This window comes from Vulpes lagopus, chromosome 2 (genome assembly GCF_018345385.1).
Source record: "Vulpes lagopus strain Blue_001 chromosome 2, ASM1834538v1, whole genome shotgun sequence".
NCBI lineage: Eukaryota > Metazoa > Chordata > Mammalia > Carnivora > Canidae > Vulpes > Vulpes lagopus.
Window position 1 is genome coordinate 52,606,887 of NC_054825.1, and position 22,993 is coordinate 52,629,879.

At 47.9% G+C, this 22,993-nt stretch overlaps 2 protein-coding genes across 4 annotated transcripts in view; one reads left to right on the forward strand and one right to left on the reverse strand.

Moving 5' to 3' along the window:
- The first annotated feature begins 431 nt into the window (after window positions 1-431).
- OAZ2 (ornithine decarboxylase antizyme 2) lies at window positions 432-5,991 on the forward strand. Its single transcript, XM_041731443.1, is given in 6 exon segments — window positions 432-460; window positions 2,930-3,005; window positions 3,007-3,087; window positions 4,310-4,485; window positions 5,289-5,374; window positions 5,624-5,991. Coding segments are annotated over 6 exon segments (579 nt in total). The 3' UTR covers window positions 5,755-5,991.
- A 1,018-nt stretch (window positions 5,992-7,009) lies between these two features.
- ZNF609 (zinc finger protein 609) overlaps window positions 7,010-22,993 on the reverse strand; it is a 210,812-nt gene continuing 194,828 nt past the window's right edge. For all 3 annotated transcript variants that reach the window (XM_041743317.1, XM_041743318.1, XM_041743316.1), the window contains 7 exons: window positions 20,673-20,760; window positions 17,620-19,960; window positions 16,015-16,381; window positions 14,035-14,210; window positions 13,591-13,807; window positions 12,994-13,072; window positions 7,010-12,674 (listed from right to left, as the gene is read on the reverse strand). In XM_041743317.1, the coding sequence (XP_041599251.1) occupies window positions 12,999-13,072; window positions 13,591-13,807; window positions 14,035-14,210; window positions 16,015-16,381; window positions 17,620-19,960; window positions 20,673-20,760 (3,263 nt within the window). In that variant the 3' untranslated portion in view covers window positions 7,010-12,674; window positions 12,994-12,998. The remainder of the gene's footprint in view (window positions 12,675-12,993; window positions 13,073-13,590; window positions 13,808-14,034; window positions 14,211-16,014; window positions 16,382-17,619; window positions 19,961-20,672; window positions 20,761-22,993) is intronic.

The following is a 22,993-nucleotide window of genomic DNA, read 5'->3' on the forward strand; positions in this document are numbered from 1 at the left end:
CAAATAACAGCAGACCATTATGATGGGTGATAATTGTTGATTGTGAACTCCAGTCTACTAAATTTATTCTAAACCTTAGCTGTTTCTCTTAGGGAAGTGGATCGCAGGATGGGGGCCTGAAAAACCCTTCCATCCTCACTCACAGAGACACTTGCTCTTGTGCAGACTTGTTGGGGATGAGGAGGAATTTCCAGGATCCTTGTGTGTAAGAGTGGGGAAGTAAATGGTTTGTTACCATGGGATAGACTTCTTGCATTTACTTGAGGAGTGAGCGCATGGGTTAGGGCTGAACATAGGGCAGGCCCTAGGGATTATTTCTAGGAAGACAAAGGGGATTCTGGATCTAAAAAAAGGAAAGCCCACCTTATTCTGATCTTTCTAGTAGATTGGCCCCATTGCTTCTGCCATTTGCAAGTAAAAATTAGCCCATAATGAAGATGGTGGTTGGAATGGCTATCAGGTTAGATGTGCTCTCATCTAGAACCAGGGAGGAAAAAAACAAACAGGGAGGCACAATTTTCTGGGAATGGGAGTCTGAGGTTAGCACCAGAATTCTAGTACTGCAAGGGCCTAGGTGATCTGGAACCTATGTAGTTCTGGTATCCAAGGCCATATCTCGTCTACTCCAGAGAAGTTTGCCAGTTCTTGGGTAGCTCCACTGACTAATAATACATTGCAAGCCAGCTTTCTTCAGTGGCCCAGGCTTCCTGGTGTTACTGCAAGAACCTCAACGAAGACCCAAAGTGGTCACCAGGGAATGGGAACAGAACCATGTCGTGTGGGGGGGTGGGGGTGGGAGGTGGGGGTGGGTGTATATACCTTTCTTAGGGAAGCCCCTGCTTAATTTATTCTGGCCTGGACACTATTCTGTCCCTTAACACATTGGAATAGGGGGATGATAATTATTCATTGTCCCTAGAAGAAAAGAAGTCCCTCCGTGAAAATAACATATATCATGCCCCTTCTGGCTAGTTTGTATTGGCAAGGCTGAGAATGGGGGTGTGTGGTGAGGATGGCCCGAGGCTTTCTAGAGGAGGCAGGAGATGGTGCCCTGTGTTTTTTTACCCCAGGTGTTGTTGATGCTGCTCCAGGCCCACAGATACTTCCCTGGGAACTCCCATCTCCCAGTGAAATTCCTTTTCTTTTTAAAAAAGATTTATTTATTGAAGATTGAGTGTGTGTGTGTGTGTGTGTGTGTGTGTGTGTATGAGTGCCAGCTGGGGGAGGGGCAGGAGAGAGAATCTCAAGTGGACTCCCCACTGAGTGTGGAACCTGACACAGCTTGATACCAGAATTCTGAGATCATGACCTGAGCCAAAGTCAGGAGTCCGATGTTTAACCAACTGAGGCACCCAAGAACCCCACAATGAAATTTCTAAGTGTGACTTCAGGCCCCTGGTTGAAATCCTTGAGAGAAAGAGGAGCTGAGCTAGATCAATGATGGGTTTGGACTTACTGTCTCAGCTGAAATGTTCACATGGGTCTCTTAGAGTGCTGAGAATCTTAATTGGATGCCCCTTTGGTTATTGTACCATTGCCATGGTAGGTGTGAGTTCTGTTTTGTCACTCTGAGGCCAAGTGAAAAACTCAAATCTGGTATGTCATGCCACATAAAGCAAAAAGTGTGAAGAATGTGCCTTGCATCAGATTACAACTGGCTTTCGGGGGGAAAAAAAAAACCCTTGATTTATGTCATATGCTGATGTCTGTGGTGTAAATACTTCCCCTATGGCCTATTCGAGCTACCAACATGACATTATTAAACACACATTTGGGAAGAGATGGGCACAGTCGTGTGAGCTGGCTCTAGCACACCCCAGCAGTGGCCCTCCCATATGTCATCCATTGCATCCAAGCTGCTTAGAGGCTGGGGTGTTGGGGCCATGGGATGGGCGTGTTGCTGACTCGTGGTATACATGCACAGGCAGCCTGCTGCTTTCCCTGCTTCACTGGCTATTGGCCTGTGAAGTGAGCTACAGCTCAGCCTGAGGAACCACTTAATCAGATTTCAGAGAAGGCAGTGGAACAGATCTGGAGCCCTGTTGGGTCCACCTGAAAATCAGGACTGGCAGTAAGGGCACACACCTGGAGATGACCGGGAACTCCTTTAGGAGCCTTTCATCCTCTAATTCTGATTATTGGCTTCCTTAGTTCCCAGCAAATATACCTTCTCTCAGCCCACCCCTGACATATGCCTGAGTGTCCATTCTGATTGTATCAGTATTACCTAAACTCCCATGCTCAGGTCAGATTCTAGCAAAGAAGGGCGAAGAAGCCCAACATTTGGTGGCACACCAGGGACAAACTCAGACCATAATACTGTGTACTACAGTATACCTCTTCTCTGAGAACCAAATCCCTGGATTTAATTCACTTCTTGACCCTGGAGAGATTTGGGTTATTGATTTCTTGTCCAAGTCTTTTGTTTAGATTGGGGAGGAGGTCATCATTGGAAAAGTGGTTGGAAAAGGAGTTCCTCAGGGACAAGGTACCTAGCCCATGTGATCTCTTAAGATTCCTATACCTCTCCAGCCAGAAGTGACTGTGTAGGTGTTGAAATTGCCACGTAGGTTGTTGAAGTACTGTCAGAATAAGGAAAGGGACTGGGGGACAGGGTTTTAAAGCCTTGAAGGGAAGCCAGAATCTGGTTCCTCTCAGGGTTCGCCAGTGCCACAGAGATTTGTTTTATGTTGAACAGGTGCTCCTCTGGTCAGATATGTCCAGCTGGGCTCCCTTAGCGCATCTGGGGCTCCCTCTGCTCTTGAAGCACAGCAGTAGGTCTGGAAGGTGAAGCTGAAAGGATGGGGGTGTGGGGGGGTCCTGGTACAGCTTTAGAGCACTTAGAGCCAGGGCAGAGGTTGGAGTGAGATGTTGTGTTAAATCTTTAAGTCTTGGTGTTTACTGTTCTTACCTTCTCTGTCTTTTGCAGTAGTATTTTGCCTTTGAGTAACTGTCCCCAGCTCCAGTGCTGCAGGCACATTGTTCCGGGGCCTCTGTGGTGCTCCTGATGCCCCTCACCCACTGTCGAAGATCCCCGGTGGGCGAGGGGGCGGCAGGGATCCTTCTCTCTCAGCTCTAATATATAAGGTAAGGAGGACTCTGGGGTGGAAAGCTTGGAGCACAGCAGTCTCAGATTGCACTCAGCTGGTGCTTAAGGGAAGAAACTGCTGCCTTTAGTCTTAGGCCAGTAGGGGAATCAAGAAGGACTCCTTCAACTGAGGCTGATATGGCTTTTGGGGAGTATTAGGAGGAGGAGATGTACATTAAGCAAATGCTGCCATCTTAGCTTGGTGGTCAGCACTTCAGTGTCGGTTCAGGGTCTGAGTGGAAAGGAGAATGATGAATGGAAGGGGGGCTGTGCAAAAACTCTTTTTGGTGTGACTCCTCAGTTTCTCTTGAGAAATACCTAGGACCTGGAGGAGCAGTTGCCCACGCCTGTTAGGCATTTTGATTTCCATCCCTAATTAGCCTGATTGGGGGTGGGCTGAGGGGGAAGGAGAAGGGGTTTTGCAGCTCTATCATCTGTCATCCTGGCAGCATAGGGTAACATCCCAGGAGCTTGAGAGAATCTTGGCAATCTGCTCTGAGAATGATCTGGGCTGGGGTAGCCAGCTCTTTGCTGCCCTTTAATCTCCTGATTGAGGCCCAGAAGTTGGTTTAGCTTCTCAAGATTGGCATTGAAGGGTAGCAGGATGGCTGAGTTCTGGTCTCTTGAGGTTGTGCCCAAGGGAGACAACATGGACCTGTAGTCTACCTGGAAGCAGGCTTTGGTTGAGCTGGGCCCCAGCCAAGGCCTCACATATATCCTCATTTATTTGTTCTGTTTCTCTTTCAGAGAGAGAAGGGAAAGAGATTGGTGTTGGTGGGATACACTTGGGTTTAGAGTCTGGGAGACCTGGTTTGAATCTCAACTCTGTCATTTACTAGCTCTGGAGCCCCGGGTCAGTTGCTTAATTCTTCTGGGCCCCTAATATCTCAGGTTTAAAATGGGGATATTAATAACTACCTCAGATGCTTCCGATGGTGACTGAGAAATGGGAAAGCACCTGCATAGTACTTGGCATCTAGTGGACACCTGGTAAATGTTTCCCTTCCTGTCATGCTGGCCTTTAGCTGCCATCAGCTGGTCTTTGTTGATGAGTGACGATGGCTCCATTTAGCTGGCATGCAGCTCTCTACTTTCAGTATGCCCTTCATCCCATACTACCCTGAGACTGGCCCTAGAAGTCTCCAGGACCACTGAGTTTAGGGAGCCTGTGATGTGGCCAGAGCAGTAGTGACCTGGTCGTCTGACCTGATTTCTTCCCAGGACGAGAAGCTCACTGTGACCCAGGACCTCCCTGTGAATGATGGAAAACCTCACATTGTCCACTTCCAGTATGAGGTCACCGAGGTGAAAGTCTCTTCCTGGGATGCAGTCCTGTCCAGCCAGAGCCTGTTTGTAGAAATCCCAGATGGATTATTAGCTGATGGGAGCAAAGAAGGGTAAGGAGCAAGTGCTGGGGAAGGGGAAGGAGGGTCCATTCCAGAGAAGGGACTGTGCTCATTGGGCTTCACAGATGAACAGGGAAGGTCTGCCACCTTATCTAGCTCTAGGTTTCCCAAGCTGATACCAGTTTGTGACAGCTTATTTTTAGCCAGTAAAACAGGCCTGCTGTGGGTTGTAATTAAAGGCGATCATTATCACATTAACCAAATCGGTCATTTAATCGCTCCCTGGTTCACTCTTCTCAGCAGATGTTAAGTCCCCTTGAGCCGCCATACAATGATGCAGTTCAAAAGGGCAGGAAGCTCTGAGATACATTGGGATTTTATTGGATTGGGCAAGGCCCTCCAAGGCAGTCAGGTATATAAGGCACAGCTGTAGAGTCGACGTTCTCTTGAGTGCCCCTAGCTTGTGAGGAAATCCTTTTAGGCAGTGTCAGGGCCCAGATTCCCATCTGTCTCAGTGGCAGGTGGTCATCAAACTTGGCAACTTTGGAAGACCCCTGAGAAAAACTAGGTTCTTTTCCTAGGCCCCATACTATCTTGTGAACTGCACTGGTGAAGTTGGTTAGCATTAATTTCAGATGAAAAATCCTTATTCCAGGAAGAGATAATTCAGTAACATTTTTCTTTGGATTGTGGCTTTTTCTAAACTCAGCTCTTCAAATAGGAAGCTTCTCCCTGGCAGTTCTCTATTTATAATGCTGGCTATAAGCCTCAGAGAAGGTTTTTCTGAGGGTGGGTAGGTGGGAAGTCTAGAGAGGTTGGTAGTGGGCCTGAGTTGTTTTCTTTGTCTCTGGCAGATTGTTAGCACTGCTAGAGTTTGCTGAAGAGAAGATGAAAGTGAACTACGTCTTCATCTGCTTCAGGAAGGGCCGAGAAGACAGAGGTGAGGAATCAAAGTAGCCTACTGCCCAGACAGTGAGGAAGGAGTGAGGGGTAAGGGGCTCCTTATTCAGTGAAGTAGGACTCTTGAGTTTGCCAGTATAAATCCTGGGAAATCCTAGGGGTGGGAGTGCCTGCCTGCAGGGGCTTTTAGTGAAGGCCTCATGCTTATTCCATCTTTGTTTTTTGTTTTCCCTCGAATTGAACCTACCCTTGTGTTTCTCATCAGAATCCTTTTTACACTCTTCTGCAGCTCCACTCCTGAAGACCTTCAGCTTCTTGGGCTTTGAGATTGTGCATCCAGGCCATCCCTGTGTTCCCTCTCGGCCAGATGTGATGTTCATGGTTTACCCCCTGGACCAGAACTTGTCCGATGAGGACTAATGGTCATAGAGGATGCTTTGCCCAAGAGCCACAGTGGGGGAAGAGGGGACGTTAGGCAGCCCTGGGACAGAGAAGGGGGCTCCTTGCTGTCTAGGGAAGGACACTGAGGGGCTCAGGGTGAGGGTTGCCTATTGTGTTCTTGGAGTTGACTCGTTGAAATTGTTTTCCATAAAGAACAGTATAAACATATTATTCACATGTAATCACCAATAGTAAATGAAGATGTTTATGAACTGGCATTAGAAGCTTTTTAAACTCCGCTGTGTGACGTGCTCTATCTAGCCTAGGGGAGGACATTGCCTAGAGGGGGAGGGGCTGTCTGGGTCCAGGGGCGAGGGCTGGTGGGCAGCACCATCAGGCTCAGGTTCCCCTGCTGTTGGGCTTTCTTTTTTGGTTTTTAAGACTTGTGTATTTTCTTTCTTTGCTTCCTGTTAACCCAAGGACTCCTGAGTAGAGGCTTTCCAGCCCCTGGGCTGTGTCCTTGTTTTTCGACACTCTGCCTGGGCTCCTCTGTATGCATTCGTGTCTGGCCTGGAGAAGCCAGGTCTGACCCCCTCCTTCTTTACAGCTTAGTGTTACTCTGGCATTTGGTTAAGCTGGCTTAATCTGTTTAATGTTATCAGTGCATTTTAAATAGGGGCATTGAAGTTCACTCCCACCACCAGGGCTTTCTTTGGGGTGCCTGGGCCTTAAGACACTAGCCAAACTCCCAATTCTCAAATCACAGCCAGTAGTTCTTGCTCTTGGCTGCAGGCCAGGCCCCAAGGGGTCTCTTTCCTAGGGTCACAAAGAGCAGAGAGGAAGAGGAATAGCAACTCAGGGCCTGGGGGTTGTGTGGGATCTGATCTTAGGGACAGGATGCCTCTGCCTGGCTGAGTATAGTGCTGACTGCCTCTCCTCTCCTCCCAACAGGTTCTGAATAGTGCCTGAGCCTCTGCCCCATAGGGCTGAGGGGTGGGACTGGGGGTGTACAAGTGGCCTGCCGTTTTCTGTTTTCACTGAACGGCTTGTTCTGAGGTGGGAAGAAGGGGAGAGCTCTAGATTGGGCTAGAGGGGGTGGGGGTGTCAGGGAGGCAAGTGTGTTGTGTTACTGTGTCAATAAACTGATTTAAAGTTGTGGTTGGTCTGTTCTTCATTACTGTACCAGGACCAGCTTTCTACCACTACTCTTTTGAGTAGTGTAGAGCATAACATAGCAGGGGTGTGATACATACTTCTTAGGGGGGGAAAGCTGCAGTGCCTCAGGACAGTTAAACCAGCTGAAGCCTCTGGGGCCACATTACACTGCACAACACAGTTGCTAGGAGTCTGGAACAAACTGCCAGTACCCCCTAGAGAGGTATATATATATCAGCTTCATCCAAAATAGAGGCTATACCCGGGATCCATTCTCAGTGTTTCTTTTTGTATAGAAGGCTGGGTCCTGAAACTGGGTTCTGACTTTCGCGTGGAGCTGCCCTGACATTCTCATTCCTGGAGGTGTTTGAAGAAAGCAGCACACACCCTCCCTGGGAGGGGGATTTGATTGCCATTCCTCTTGCGCCACCAGCCTGATTAATAAAGCTCTCAGTGGCACTGTAGGGAGCTAACTTTTTTAACCCCCCCCCCCCCAAAAAAAAAGCTCCCTAGGCTCCACACCCAACATGGGGCTTGAATTCACAACCCTGGGGTCAAGAGTTGCATGTTCTACTGCCTGAGCCAGCCAGACACCCTTTACTCCTTTTTAATCTTCTAAGGGCTTACTAGCAATGTTTTTTTCTTTTTGCTTCTGTTTCCCAAGTGCTGGGCAGGTTTTTCTTCTTACCATATCTTTGGAACTATCTAGTGTTGAGCTGTGGCTATCCTTAGGTTTTCTGAGTCTTTGGCCCCTTTTCACAGTGTTCTGTGTGGAGCTGGTTTGGTTTTCACACCAGGCTATGTTTATTAACTTTGGACTCCACCTGGTGCTCTTTAAAAGTGAATGTAACACTTCCCCCTTCCGCAGTGTTAGGAGGTCTGGGCCCAGACATTCAGCTGAAATAGGAAGGACTGGAAGAGGTCTTCCACTTGAGATAACCCCTAAGGCAGCATAAAGACTGGAAAACAGTCACTGCCCTGAGACACCTTCAGCAGAGGGCCTCGGGAATGTGGACAATGGCCAAGGTAACGAAGGCAGTTTAGGATCGTGTTAAATTGAAGCTCAGGGAATCCATCTACAAGACTGGGATAGAGAACCAAGATAAAACTCAGTCCTTGATGGTTCCTTCAGACAAGCGGAGGCAACAGGAGACACGCCTGAGGTTCTGCTGCCATCTGTTGGTGGATCCCCTTCAATACAGCTAGAGGCAGAAAGGGCTGAACTGGAAATCCAGGCGCTCACTTAAGATTTCCCTTTCAAAAAAAAATTCTGCTAGATAGGATCACTGGCGGGAAAGAAATATGACACCCAAAAGCTGCACTCCAATTAAAAAAGTAACTTAGAAGATAGAATAATTTGAGGGGTGATGGATAAGGGGAGGATATGTGAAAGGCAAACTTAAGTCTAAATTTAAGAACAGGGACATTAAAAACTTTATTCAATAAATACAACAAATAATTTAAAAATATACTTCAATTCCAAAGCCAATTAAGAAAAGGAAGTAGAGAAAGGGGAAAAAAGGGGGAGGAGATCAGAGGAAAAAGAGAAAGTTCAAGAGGCAGAACAATGGTTTGGTTGGGCTGTGTTTCAGAATGTACCACCCTTTAAAATTCTGATCAAATGCTCTCGACTCCTAAACCCTTAGCCCTTGTTCTGATGCGGTGGCCATAGGAGTCTACCAGCCAGGAATGATTCTCTGGGCTCTGGATCAGAGCGTTCCGGAGGCTGGAATCTGGGGGGAGCGGCAGGGGGACAGTTTCTCACTCATTCCTAAAAAAACCATCCGTTCTAACTCCCAGGCAGGTTTAAGTAGTGCAAACTCTTAAGCATAGAGAGCTCCCAGCTGCATAGTTTCACAAGTGAGTGACCAAAGCTAGGGCCTCCAGAAGACAGGTCCCCGGTCCCAGGGTATGGAGGGGTCCAAAGCCACTTTGGTGAATGGTAGGTCTAAGGGGGAAGACGGGAGAGGCCAGGGCACAGGATAAAGCCCCTGGCTTCAGCCAAGCAGCCAAGCCAGAAAACACTGCTGGGCAAGAAAGGACTCAGGTAGTCTGGACACTGGATTCAACAGTTTGCCATCAGCCAGGGAAGGTGGAGCTGAGGATGCAGATGGAGCAGGGCCGGGAAGATCAGGAAAGCTGAGGGAAAACAGAAAAGTAGGGAGGAAGGAGGAGGCAGCTCAGCAGCAAACTCCAGGAGAAATAACCAGCAGCCCTCACAGATTTGTGATTGTCTCTTAAAAAGATTTATTTTCTCTTCTTGCCTGAATGTACAAAGGCAAAAAGAGTACAGTTTGTATATATATATATTTATATATATATATATAAAAAACAAGGAACTTGGTAATGTACACTTTACAGAAGGGAAGAATCAGGAAGACTGAAATTAAATCCAACAGAGCAACGCCAATGGAACAAAAGCTATGAACAGCAACACTGCCCCTCCAGCCCGGGCCTCCAGCTCGCCCCAACCTGCTCCCAATGGGGGGGCTGAGCACCAAGGCAAGCGGGTGGGCTGGGGCCAGAGGGGCTGGGGGCGGGGCCTGGGAGGGGCTTGATCCCAGGAGGGGCCCATGGCAGAGGATCATCAGAAAGCTTCCTGGGATGCCCTAGTAGTAAAACGAATGACAAAAGGCCCAGAATCATGGGGCCAGCTAGCTGCCCAGTTGAATCACAGGGGCAGGAGAGTAGACACTGGGAATGGTGACAGGGTAGATAGTATAATAAGTGACATGGGTGACCTCAAAGCCCGTGTACGGTAACTCTAGCCCTTCTTCAGCCTCCGCCTCCCAAACCCCAAGCCACGTCCTCTCACCCTCGCCTTGGAGCCTGGACAGAAGATTCAAGAATCACCATTTCATTTCACAGGGTGCCCTCTTAACCCTTCTGCATGTGGTCTTTTGACCTGGAGACGTGTAGAGGGAATGAGGTAAGAAAAGGGAACTTCATACATGTACAGGCAGGGAAGGGGATAAAGGAAACCAGCACATCTTAACTGAAGCAGCAGAGGTGAACCCTAAAGAGCAGCTCTCCCAGCCCTGGCTGGCCTAGCTGGGGTGAGAGGTTCCTTCCCTCTAGCCTCTTGGTGCAGAGCCCTGATGAGCGAGGTCTCGGAAGAGGCCTGGGCAGGGGTAGCTCACAGTGAGCCTTGGTCTGATGGTCGTGGCCCTTAATGGCACACTTCGCTGGCCTTTGCTCGCAGGGTGGGATCCTTGCTGAGGGGGCTGATCTCTCTGAGCAGGTCACTGCAGCCACAGGTACCCCTGCCTGTGGGCTGCCTCCTTATATACAGCGGCTGGAGGTGGACAGCAGATCCTTCCCTTGGCACTTGTCAAGGATCTCTGTTTCCTCCGCTGCTGCTGCTTCATGTTGTTTCAGGGAGGGAAGACTGGACCTGGCGAGGACCGGGGACTGGGAGAAGGCAGTGCTATGCTGCCATTGTCGCTTTTACCTGCTTTTCTGGGCAGCTCAGCTCCTAGTCTTGTACAGAGGCTTGGATATAAGGATCAGAGAGCCAAATGTTTTTTAAGGAAAAGAAAAAAAAAGAAAAAGAAAAAGCTGTCCCCTTCTGCAGAACCCAAGACTGCCCTGCTAATACAGAAGTTCCTCTTCTCTGTGTTACAGAACAAAGTGGAAAGGGCAGGAATGTGGGGCCAGGCCTGCCCAACGGGAAAGAAAATTACTCCAACGTTTTCTTTACAATATGTACAGAGTACGCTGTAAGCCAGCGCCACAGATACAAAACACACAACAATATTTAAAAACAAACAGGAACAGAGATGGGCCCTTGGCTCCACCCCACAGGAGCCTGGGAGGGCATAATCAGGCTGAAATTCAGTCATCCTCTTGGTGGGGGTGACTCAGGTTAGGTGGGGTGAAGGTGTCCAAACCAACTACTTCCGTGGATGAAAGGGAAGTCACTCCCCAGAGCACTGCCCTCTGGGTTAGCAGGAGGCAGAGGGAATGATGGGGGCAAGGGAGGCCTGCTAAATGGTCTAAAAGAGTGGGTTTTAGGGGAGGGCTCAGAACCCAATCTGAACAAAAACAATGACGTGAAAACCCAGAGGAAAGGTCTATAGGTCAAAGGGGCTCCTCTTGGGCAAATGACCCTAAGCCATTCAGAGTAGGGCTTCAGGGTTCTTAGAAAGCAGCCTCTGCCTGGCTTTGTGCTTACTGTCCTCTACCTCCATGCCCCAAATGGAGTCAGAGCCAAGTCCTTGCTCTTAAATGGTCACTTTGGCACTCTGGTCACAAATACCCCTCTCTAGCCTAGGCTGGTGTGTGTCAGTCTTTCTCAATCCAGAAGATCAAGGAAAGATAGCCAAGGGGAACTAAGGGATGATATCTCAAAAGCAAAATAAGAGCTCCCCATACCTTGGGAAGAAGTGACTCCAATAAAGCCACCAAATCATTGTCTGTTTCCTAGGGCAAAGAGCATAAAGCTGGACTGGTAGACTGTGTTTCTACGGAGAGCAGAGAAATGTCTGCTGCCTCACAGCTCCACTGAGAAACACTCTGTGGCTCTGAGGAGTAATGGCTTGGATGTATCATCCCAGGGTCTAAGGAATACCTAACTTCCCATGGCCAGTGGCCCCTAAAGCAAAAAAGTGTGTTACAAAAAAACACAGCTTATATTGGCACACACGGGGTTATAGATTGAGCTATATAAAATCATGTACTTGTATACAGAGGAATTGGGCTGTTATATTTGTGGCCCTAAATGAGGAGGATGCTCTGATGGCTGAATGGACAGGACACCTCTAAGAACTGCTGGGTGCTCCCAGGGTCTGCCTCCCGGGCCTTGCCCTACGGTGACCTCGCAGACTCCAAAGCTCCCCATGCTGGGGGGAATACTATTTTACCTGCCTGAGTCTTCAGAGCCAAGCAGTGGAAAAGAAAAGGAGCGATCAGCATGGGGATCCCCCTGGGAAAGGCACCAAGGGGTCAGGAGGAAAGAGAAAAGGGCAAGGAGTCGCGGGCTAAGAAGCAGCAGGACTCAGTGGGGATGCAGGTTCTACTTCACAGACTCCATTCATGCTCCAGCTCCAGCTTACTCCCAGTATCCCTGGGGAGCCCTGTGCTGGTGTTGGGACCCCGGCCCTCTGTTTGACGGGCAGCCCAAGGCCACGGTGGGGCAAATGCCTTGGTCTTCCTTTCCAGGCTAGGCTCTGAGCATTTATATGTGCTCATGTGAGAGGGGAGAAGTCTTCATGTCTGAAGACCTTGTTTTCACAAATATAGAGAGAAAACAGCCCCTAATTTCTTTCCTGAGATTCTAATTCCTCCACATGCTGCCAGTTCCCAGGGCCCAAACTGCTGGGGAGATGCAGGAATCTGGTGATTGTGGTAATGACGGTGAGAGGGGTATGGCTGCTGTGCTGTCTTCAGACCTTACCCAGAGCTTGGGAGTCCCTCCCTGGGGTTGCGGTGGGGGGTGTTGGCACTGCTCCGGCAGCTGACCAGGCCTTGGGGAACAGAGCAGTGACTTCTCTGGGCTGAGGCCATGTTCCCCTGGTTGCTCCCCATGCCTTCATCTCCACATGGGCCACAACAGTCACAACTGTGGCCGAGAGAATAAATATTTTTGCTAGGTACCAGCTCTCCAGCTCCTGAGGAAGAGGGAGGGTCAGGGAGTCCAGGGATCTGGTGGAGGTGAGATAGCCAAGGGTCTGCCTTCGGTCATGGTGGAACGGCAAACAGGATGATCAACACCATTTAACTGATGTCTAAATGGCACCTCCAGCACCTCCTTGGGTGAGCCAGTCCGGGCCCGTGAAGCTGACTTTATCCGGGCACTTGGTGTTCTGCAAGGGAAACATGGACAGATAACCAGGCACTCAGCCTGCTGGTATAACAACCACCAGGTGGCACTCTGACAAAATGAACTGCAAGGGAGGCCAGTCCTGGCCCCATGGGGACCGTTCCTGTTGGACAGCTCTTGGTAGATGTACATGGCTTAACCAGACACTGAGAGACTCCTACAAGAGGCTTGGCCAGGGTTACACCATTTCCAGACCACTGACCCCACACAGCTTTCCCTCACCTAGGCTCCACAGGAATTCTGTGATCCAGGTATCAACTATCCCTGCTTTATGTGTTGTTCCAAATTAAAAAGTGACTTACCATTCTCACCTCCGCGGGGGTGGGTAGAGTGAGGGGGTTGAGCCTTGCTGGCTGGCAACAATGGCTGTAGAAGAAAGCCCTGAGTGAGAAGGAAGACATGCTTAGTGTAACACTCCCAGAACCTCCGATTAAACATTTTATCAGCTTGGTGGGTAATGGGAGGAGTTGCTCCTTAAATTCCTAACTCAAAAAAAATAAATAAATAAAAATAAAAAAAAACCTAGCTCCACTGAGTTTGGGGTGCTGACCGAAAAAAAATCTGATACTCGGCCAGATATAGTGGCTGTGGATAGTATATATAGTAAGGCTCTATGTTTCAGCTGCTTGTTGCTCTTTGGCTATGAGAATACCTGGTCCTTATTCTTCTGAATATCAAAGCCAATTTCCTAGAGGAGTCTGAGAGTCCCTAAGCTCCATGAGAGGAATTAAATGTCACATGCTTTAATGACGGTCTGCAGGGAGCTAAGATCCTGGACAGATTAGAAGCTCAAGAAAAAATAAAAGAGGATTCTTGCTGGGGGTCCCTTGCTGTGAGCAATGCTACTCTGCTAGTGGGATGACATTATAAGGGGAAGAGAGGTAGGGAAGGAGGGTTACCTGCTGCATAGGGTAAGTTGTACTGTGCTGGGAGCAACGAGTACCCCAAGTGGTGGTGGTGGTGGTGTGTGGACATCAGGCGCTGAGAAGGGGAGGTGCGGGGCCGGTCTACATTCCTTTCACCCCCTGCTGCTCCTCCGACACTGCTACAGCTGCCACCACCCCCAACCACCCCACAACCTCCTCGATCTCTCTCCTGAGACGTTTTATCAGTTATCTGGAAAAAAAAGCAGACACAAAAGCACTACTGTGAGACACACAGATGACAGTGAATACTCCAAGCCCACATTAGGACTCCTTACAAAGAATCATGGAGGTGCCTGGTAAAGCCAATGCCAAGTCAGCTAGGCTGCCCTGTAGTTAAGACCTGAACTTGCTTGCCCAGCTTTTTCCACACCCTGGATCTGGCCCCACTGGGTTTTGGTAGCAGCCAGTGCCACTTACCGTGGGAGACTTGCTCTTGTAGTGACTGGCATGCTGCTGTAAGATGTCCAGAGCTTTGGACTCTGAGCTGGATTTACAACTGACACTGGGGCTGGCTCGTGCCTTGTCAGCATCTTCACCCCCTGAGACCTTGCTGCCATATGGGGAGAAAGAGTAGCTGGAAGGTAGATAGGAACCTGGGGAAAGAGAAATAAAGTAGTCAGAAATGAGAGAAGTAGAACAAACTCAGCTTAAGTGAGCTTGGTTGGGCAGGTATCAGCTTTCCTAGGCAGAGGCTGAGATATTTTCTACCATGGTGTCTTCAGGCTTGAAACTCTTAGTTTGTCCTTTCTTTACTGAGCTCTAGAGGGATATTAGAAACATGGCCCTCAACTTCTGGGGAATCAGCTTCCCTAGAGCCCCAGTCTCAGAGATTCATCTTGGAGAGGCATTATGGTAAAGTGGAAAGATCAGAGGATTTAAGAGTCCGATGACTGGGCTCAAATCTACCTCTCAAGACTTACCAGCTGGGTAAGCCTTGAGCTAATTAACAACCCTTCCGAGCTTGTTTCTTTACCATCAAGAGGAAGATACCAATACTACTCCATAGAGAAGAGGAAATAAGATACTGTATGTAAATCACTGAGTACAGTATCTGGCCCACAGCAGGCACTCGTCAAGTGGAAGTATTTTTTTTTTAAAGATTTTATTTATTTATTCATAGACACTGAGAGAGAGAGGCAGAGACACAGGAACAGGGAGAAGCAGACTCCATGCAGGGAACCCGATGTGGGACTCGATTCCAGGTCTCCAGGATCACACCCCAGGCTGCAGGCGGCGCCAAACCGCTGTGCCACTGGGGCTGCCTGTCAAGTGGAAGTATTATTTTTATATGGATGGATAGGGTAACAGGGAGAAAGGAACACCACAGGGTGAGACAATTTCCTAGCTCTGTTTGAAAAGCTTACTTGCGCTAGGGTTTGCCTTGCAGTGTTCAACCAGGATATCAAGACTATTTAGGCTGCTTTTTGATAGGGAGGTGGGAGCTATGAGGAGTGACAGAAGTGGTCTTCTGCTCCAGAAGCATCCCATGTGGCTCTTCGGACAATGGAAACCAGTGAGGAATTGAACAGGAGCATTGTCTTCTAACAAGTTAAAAAAACACTCCCCAAGAACTCATGGATGGCAGAGTCAGGATCTTATCTTTCCCAAACTGAATGTTTTCGATCGGACTTTCCCTTACTCTGATTTCAAACAGCTCTTCCTCTCTCCCACTGTCCGTCCTCCCACCTTCCAGCTGAACATCATCCTGTAAATGAAGACATGCACTGTCCTAGTTTGCATTATATTTGTTCCACATGCTTCTCCTGCTACAATTAAGTTGTAAGCTCCTTGAAGAGGGAAATAGTCTTTTTTTGTATACCCTAAAGTGCCTAGCCCATTGCAAAATGTAGAGTGTGGTGTTTAAAAAAAAAAAAATTTAAAAAAAATTTAAAAATCCCCACTGAGGGAAGGTAGTGGCAGTAGTAGAGGGGAGTTTTGCCTTCAGTTATCTGGGAAAAGAGACCAGAGAGGCATGACTATAGTGGGAGCAAGAGAGAGTGACACAGTCCCACAGACCGTAGTCAGGGGCCATTCAAGGTGCTCGGGACTAGACTGGCCACTCATAGAATGTCCTATTCAAAACGGAGCAGTCATCTGAGCTTCATTAAGCCTTGGGGACGTGCAAGAAAACTGGCTCTCAGGATGCCTGGGTGGCTCAGTGGTTGAGCGTCTGCTTTCGGCTCAGGGTGTGATCCTGGAGTTCCAGGATCGAGTCCCACATCAGGAGCTTGCTTCTCCCTCTGCCTGTGTCTCTGCCTCTCTTTGTGTGTCTCTCATGAATAAATAAATAAATAAATAAATCTCAAAAAAGAGAAAAAGAAAACTGACCCTGAAATCTGTGCTTCAGTCCCTTCCTGGTTAATAGAGCACAGGTGGGTGGGAAGGTGGGTGCCGTACCTGGGTAGTTCTGCATCATCACGGCAGGCATGCCCCGGTAGCTGGGGTGGTTGGGGTCATAGGACTGGCTGTAGGAGTAGCCATGCATGTAAGGGATGTAGGACTGGTGCTGGGTGAGTGGGGAGGAAACAGGCACATGGACGCTTGGTCGGGGCTCCTTGCTTCCGAGGCGGGAGTCCTCAGATGTGGACAGCTTGCAGTCACTACTTGTGCTTTCCTTCCCATCCTCCTTGGGGACAGAGTCCTTACTCCGACTCCTTTCTTCCTTCAATTTGCGGTCCCGCTCCTCTTTCCACCGCTCATCCTCTGACTTAATGTCCGAGTACTTGGCAGGATAGACATACGTCCACATGCGGGGCTCTGCTTCCTAAAAATCACAGAACGAGCACTGAGTGTTGTACAGATAAAAGAGAGATTTCAAGCCCAAGGCTGTACTAAAGGCACCAGAGCAGGTAATACCAGACACCCGGACAGGGTATAATCCTGGCCTCTGTTGATCTTTCCATTTAGAATCAACTTTGGTCCCTCCTGTTTAAAAAGTCTGCCCCCTCCCTGCCCAAGAAGAAACAGGATGTGGGGAAGGAAAAGGAAAATCCATCAGTGGGTCTTCTCTAGGAGAGAATATGCATTCTGGGGAAAGGAATCCTTGAAGAAGTTGCTCCCTTTCTAAGGCATTTGAGGCAGTTTTACATCTTCAGAGAAATCTCAGGGGCAGAGTGTGAGTGCTGCCCAGCTCAGAGGAGGGAGGTCTAGCTGTGGCACTAAGAGGAAAGGGAAGACTTTCTAAGTCTCATGAGCAGAGCATGGTATGAAACCAAGTTCTTAGTTCTAGCTCTACCTATAAATTTTTTTTTTTTTTTTTATAAATTTTTTTTTTTAAGATTTTAAGTTACCTCTATACCCCACTTGGGGCTTGAACTCAAGACCCTGAGATCAAGAGTTGCATGCTCCACTCACCAAGCCAGCCAGGCACCCCACCTATAAAATCTTTTAGAAGTAACTCAGTCTGACTAGTAACTCACTCTGGGAAATGGAGAGATCACCATTAACTTACTCCATAGGAATCAAACAGTGGAAGAAACACTGGACTAGGAATTGAGATGACCCGGTTCTAGTTCTGGCTCTGCCAAGTGAAGTTGCAAATTACCCTAGACAAATCAACCTAATTTACCTGGGCCTCTTCTGTCAAATGGGAAAAACACCTTCAACTGATGTAAATGTGCTTTTTAAAAACACGAACATGATTTACAAAGGTAAAGAATCCTTAAAAGTATAGATCTCTCCTGCCAAGCTGTACTCTGCTGACCCCCCACATAAGGAGAGCCCTGATTTTTTTTTAAATTGTTTAAAAAAAATTTTTTTTATTTATTTATGATAGTCATAGAGAGAGAAAGAGAGAGAGGCAGAGACACAGGCAGAGGGAGAAGGCAGGCTCCATGCACCGGGAGCCCTATGTGGGATTCAATCCCGGGTCTCCAGGATCGCGCCCTGGGCCAAAGGCAGGCGCCAAACCGCTGCGCCACCCAGGGATCCCGAGAGCCCTGATTTGTGAGGAAGAGAGAGAGGCTATCAAATAGTATTTCTATCTTCTCCTAGAACAGTTACCTGTCGGTACCAGAGTATCGGATCCACCTCTGCCTGCCGGCCACATTCAGCGCCTGTCTTGGCCTCAGAGGCCTCCTTGCCTAGGTGGCCAGCCTCACTCAGCTTCACTTTAAGTCCTTCTGGGGCCTGGCTGGGGAGTTTGGAGGAGTCATCTAACTTGGGGATAATGACTGATTTGGCAGGGTCAGCCCCTGGCTCCTTGGCCTTCCCAGGTCCCGACTTGACCAGGTCCGTCAGGCTGGGGGCCTTGGTGAGAGTTGGCGGAATTGAAGGCTTTTGCTTCCATTCTTCCTTGAGTGCTGCCTCCCGCTCCTTGAGGCCCAACTCGGCCTTCTTGTCCAGTCCCCGCTGCTGCTGCTCCAGGCTCTGCCGTTTCTGCTGTTCTTCATACTGCTGCCGGTAAGCCGTGTTCGTGCTCAGGAGGTGGGTGTGGTAGCTCTGGTCGCTGTAGCCATATGGGGGCACATAGGCATACTGGTTGTAGTACAGGGACTGCATGTACATGTTGGGACGCTGCTGGATGACGGAGGGCTGCTGACTGGAACTGCTCAGCTCTGGTTTCTTTTCCTCACAGACATCATTCTTCACTTTTCCCTCTATGCTCTCAGGCTCCTCGTCCTTTTTTGTCTTCAGAGCCTGGCTCTCCAGTCCCGCCTGGCTGCCAGGGTTCAGAGCCCCTGGGCTGGACTGTGCATAACTTGGAGAGTAGTAACTCTCAAAGCCTTGGTAATATGGTGAGTCTTTGCTCTGTGGCTGAGGGGGGAAAAGAGTTTTCTTAGCCCCTTCCTTAACCAACTGTTCAGGGTCTTTTGATTTGACACTGTCCACTTTGCCCTCCCCATCCTCCCCAGCATCAGATATGTCAGAATATGCAGGGCTGTTGGTTTTGACGGAGTTGGCTTCAGCTCCATTCTGGGTCACTACATGTAAAGGAGTCAGGGGCTGGGTAGGGGTGGTGCTATCTATGCGGCTACTGCCTCCAATTGAAGGGCTGGGGGCGTTGTCCGTGAAGCTGTAGATCTTGTCAGCTTCTGCCTTGATGCTAGCCAGGCGGCTTTGGTGGGGGTCTGATGAGCCATTCAGGAGCCCCTCCATCTTCATCCCATCTCCTGATGATTCTCTGAATGGGCTTTTGCCTTCTTCTGCTCGACACACCTTCCCAGGAGTCAGAGGACTTTCGAGTTCCTTGGAAGACTCCTTCTTTTTTTTGTCTTTCTTTTTCTTGTCCTTGGCTGGAGTCAAGGCCGGGTTGACTGTGAAAGGTTCTCCCATCACAGTAGGCTTGGGCTGAATAGGCTTGAGTTGGGGGCTGTTGGGCATGGCTTGGACCACGGTGGTGGTCAAGCCTGAGGAGGAGCCTGGGCTTGCTGCTGTGAAGGTGGCGGTCTGGAAGGTGTAGATTTGCTGCGGGGGGATGGCAGGGGCAATAGGCCGTGCTGACTTTAAGCTTTTGGAAGGAATCTTTTCAGGCTTCAAACTAGAGGGCTTTTTACATTTTTCTTTTTCCATACACTTCCTTTCCAAAGAATCAAAGGCATCATTGCTTGTTTCATCCATTACTGAGGGTCCATCATCAGAGCCATCATTCGATAAGGCCCCAAGGTCTGTGTCCCCTTCCCCACTCAGCTTTTTCTTACAGAGACCTTTTGTGCTGAATTTGCTTGAAGGAGAAGGGCTATGGGGCTCTACGAGCCGAACTTTGGGGGTAGCTGAACGGGCAGGGGACAAGGAACCTTTTTGTGAGACGGATGCACCATTGCAGCTCCCTAGGTCTGCATGAAGGGTGGGCTCCTCTCCGTACTCACTGTCTCCATCTGCTTCCGGCTTGCTGTCATCATCTGTGTGGGCATGAGCCTGGTGGTACTTAAGTCCATTGATGTGCTTATACTTTTTGTTGCAGTTTGGGTGGGGACAGTCAATCAGGACTGGGGAGGGACAATTTCTGTCTACAACAGTGGGTTCCACCTTGGTCCCAGGGAGGGGACCAGTGGCTGAGCCCATGGAATTCGTACGGACACGCTTGCTCCCTTTGGAGTCCTCTGAGCTAGAATTCAGCTCCATGTCTGAAAGCGGTTTGTTTTTCCGCTTGTTAGCTGAGGAAGGGCTGGCCTTGACATCCTCAGAGGTGCTACTGGCAGGTGGGCGATGCTCTGAAGAATTCTGGCTGCCCCGACGGCCTTTGCTATTTGCTCCTGCTCGGGTTTTGCTGCTGCTGCTGGTCCCTTTGCTGTCAGAGGCTGTGGCTGTCTCATTGACAGGTGTGTTACTGTTGGGACGCATGCGTTTGCCTCTACCCCGGCCATTGCGCATTTCCAAGTCACTGGTGGGGGAGTCACAGAACCTTAGCAAAGGGCAAACACAACAGGGTATTATTAAGAAGAGAAAACATCTTCAAACCAGTGTAGCTGCCTCCAGGGGAACTGTCCAGATGGTAACTATCATTTTCAATGAATATGATTTGTTAAAGAACTTTTGAAAGCGTGGGAACTGCATTAAGTGGTGAGCTCCTAGGATGCTATCTGCATGCTAGCTGTACATCTTTCTCCAACATCTGGACTCCCCAAACCCTGGCAAACTGGGTACAAACAAGCTATAAAGTGCCATTCACTGAAATGTCAACCTGAAAAGGTCCCTGTGAAACCCACACTGTCTAGGTTCATAAAACTGAAAATGTTCCTGAGTTTAAACTCCTGGGAGATAGCTACCATCAAAAAGCATCATCAATGATTGTTTGTTCACCCACAGGCAGACTCAATGGTCTTGGTCTCAAAGTGACTACTGCTAGAAGCCAGAGTTCCAGAGAACTAGTAATTCCAGAAAAAGGCTTAAAAAAGGATCTCCTCCCCATTCCTATCCAACTCATTAACACATAATTCATTTACTACTCTTGAATGCCAGAGCAGCAGAGTACCTTCCTTATATTACCTTACACCATCATATTCTTTGAAAGCTGGGTGTCTTAAGAGATATCCAAGTCTAACAGGATGAAGGCATAAGGGCACTGATTAGGGTGGTTCAGATTAAAACACACCAAAAAGCTGTAGAGTGCTTACCTGGGGGGTGCCCAATCATGCCGTGTGCAGTCAAGAAGTGTACCTACATATGTCTTGTTCCTCCATGTTACATTCACCACCAACATCCCTGGAAGACAAGAAGATTCAGATAATCTTGTACAAATGTTTTAATCTTTATCTAATAAGAGTTTGTTGTAATTTGTAAGATAAATTCCTGTTAGTAAAATTGTTAATCATAGAGCACTTGTATTTGGATTTTTGATAAATACTCCCAATCTGCCATTGAAGATATACTAATTTATATACCCATCAGTAGTGCATGAGAACACCAGCTGTCCTTTTCCTTTGGCAATACAGTGTTCTCAAACTTGTTGATCTTTGCCAACCTGATAGTAGAAAAAGAGCATTTTATGTAGTTTTAATTTAATGTTTCTTATTGTGAGTTTGTACATATCGTTTTATTTTTTTAAACATTTTATTTATTTATTCATAGAGACACACAGAGAGAGAGAGGCAGAGACATAGGCAGAGGGAGAAGCAGGCTCCATGCAGGGAGCCTGACTTGGGACTTGATCCCGGATCTCCGGGATCATGCCCTGGGCTGGAGGCGGCGCCAAACCCACTGAGCCACCAGGGCTGCCATGTACATACTATTTTAAAACATCATTATGAGATATATTTCCTTCCTAAGTAAATTATCTGTTCAAATCCTTTGCTCAGTTTTCTACTAAATTATATAGTTTATTTGCAATTCTTAATATACCAGAGTAAGCCTTTTGTCTGTTATACATATCACGTATATCCCCCGATCTGTCATTTGCTAATAATGGTGGTTAATGCTATGTAGACATTATTTACCCTTTATAAGATTTATTTATTTAAGTAATCTCTACACCCAATGAAGGGCTTGAACTCATGACCCTGAGATCAAGAGCTGTTTGCCCTATTGGGATGCCTGGGTGGCTCAGTGGTTGAGCATCTGCCTGTGGCTCAGGGCGTGATTCCAGGGTCCAGGTTATTGGGCTTCCTGTGAAAGCCTGTTGCTCCCTCTGCCTATGTCTCTACCTTTCTCTCTGTGTCTCTCATGAATAAATAAAAATCTTAAAAAAAAAAAAAAGGGTTGCATGCCCTACTAAGCCAGGAGGTGCCCTGAAATTATTTACTTTTATGTTGTTATATTTATCAATCTTTTATGGCTTCAGAGTTTTCTGTCCTATTTCAAAAGGCTTTCCTTATTCCATCACTTCATTAATAGTTTTTTTCTTATGGTTTCTTTTAGTACTTTTACAGTTTGATTTTTTCATCTTTATTTTTTTTAAGATTTTATTTTTTTAAAAGATTTTTTAAAAAATGTATTCATGAAAAAAAATTTATTCATGAGAGACTCAGAGAGAATGGCAGAGACATAGGCAGAGGGAGAAGCATGCTCTCTGTGGGGAGCCTCATGTGGGACTCGATTCTGGGATCACACTCTGAGCTGAAGACAGATGCTCAACTGCTGAGCCATCCAGGCACCCGATTTTATCTTTAAATCTTTAATCCATCTAGAAGTCAATCTGGCATAAAACCTTTTTTTTTAAAGTAATCTCCACATCCAACATGGGGCTCAAACTCATGACCCAGAGATCAAGAGTCCCAGATGCTCTATCGACTGAGCCAACCAGGCGCTCCTAAAACTTAACTTTTTGTTTTTGTGGCTTATCCTCTAAAGTATTTTTGGTTAGTTTCACATTTTAGTGAAGTCAAATATATTGAGCTTCTCCTTTATGGCTATGGTTTTTACGTCTTATTACAGCCATAAATATTGTTCCCTGAGATATATTTTTTTAAGATTTTATTTATTTATTCATGAGAGACAGAGAGAGAGAGAGAGACAGAGAGAGAGAGAGAGAGAGAGAGAGAGGCAGAGATAGAGGCAAAGGGAGAACTAGGCTCCCTGTGGGGAGCTCAATGCTGGACTCGATTCCAGGATCCCAGGATCACACCCTGAGCCAAAGGCAGACCCTTAACCACTGAGTTACCAAGGCGTCCCCCATGAGATATTTTAAAGTTATTATTAACAAGCTATGGATCATTTTTTAAAATTTATTTTTATTTTTATTTATGATAGTCACACACACACACACAGACAGAGAGAGAGAGAGAGAGAGAGAGAGAGAGAGAGGCAGAGACATAGGCAGAGGGAGAAGCAGGCTCCATGCACCAGGAGCCCAACGTGGGACTCGATCCCGGGTCTCCAGGATCGCGCCCTGGGCCAAAGGCAGGCGCTAAACCGCTGCGCCACCCAGGGATCCCTATGGATCATTTTTAATGGTAGAAAAATGAAAAGGAGAATACTATGTTATGTGAAATTATATGTT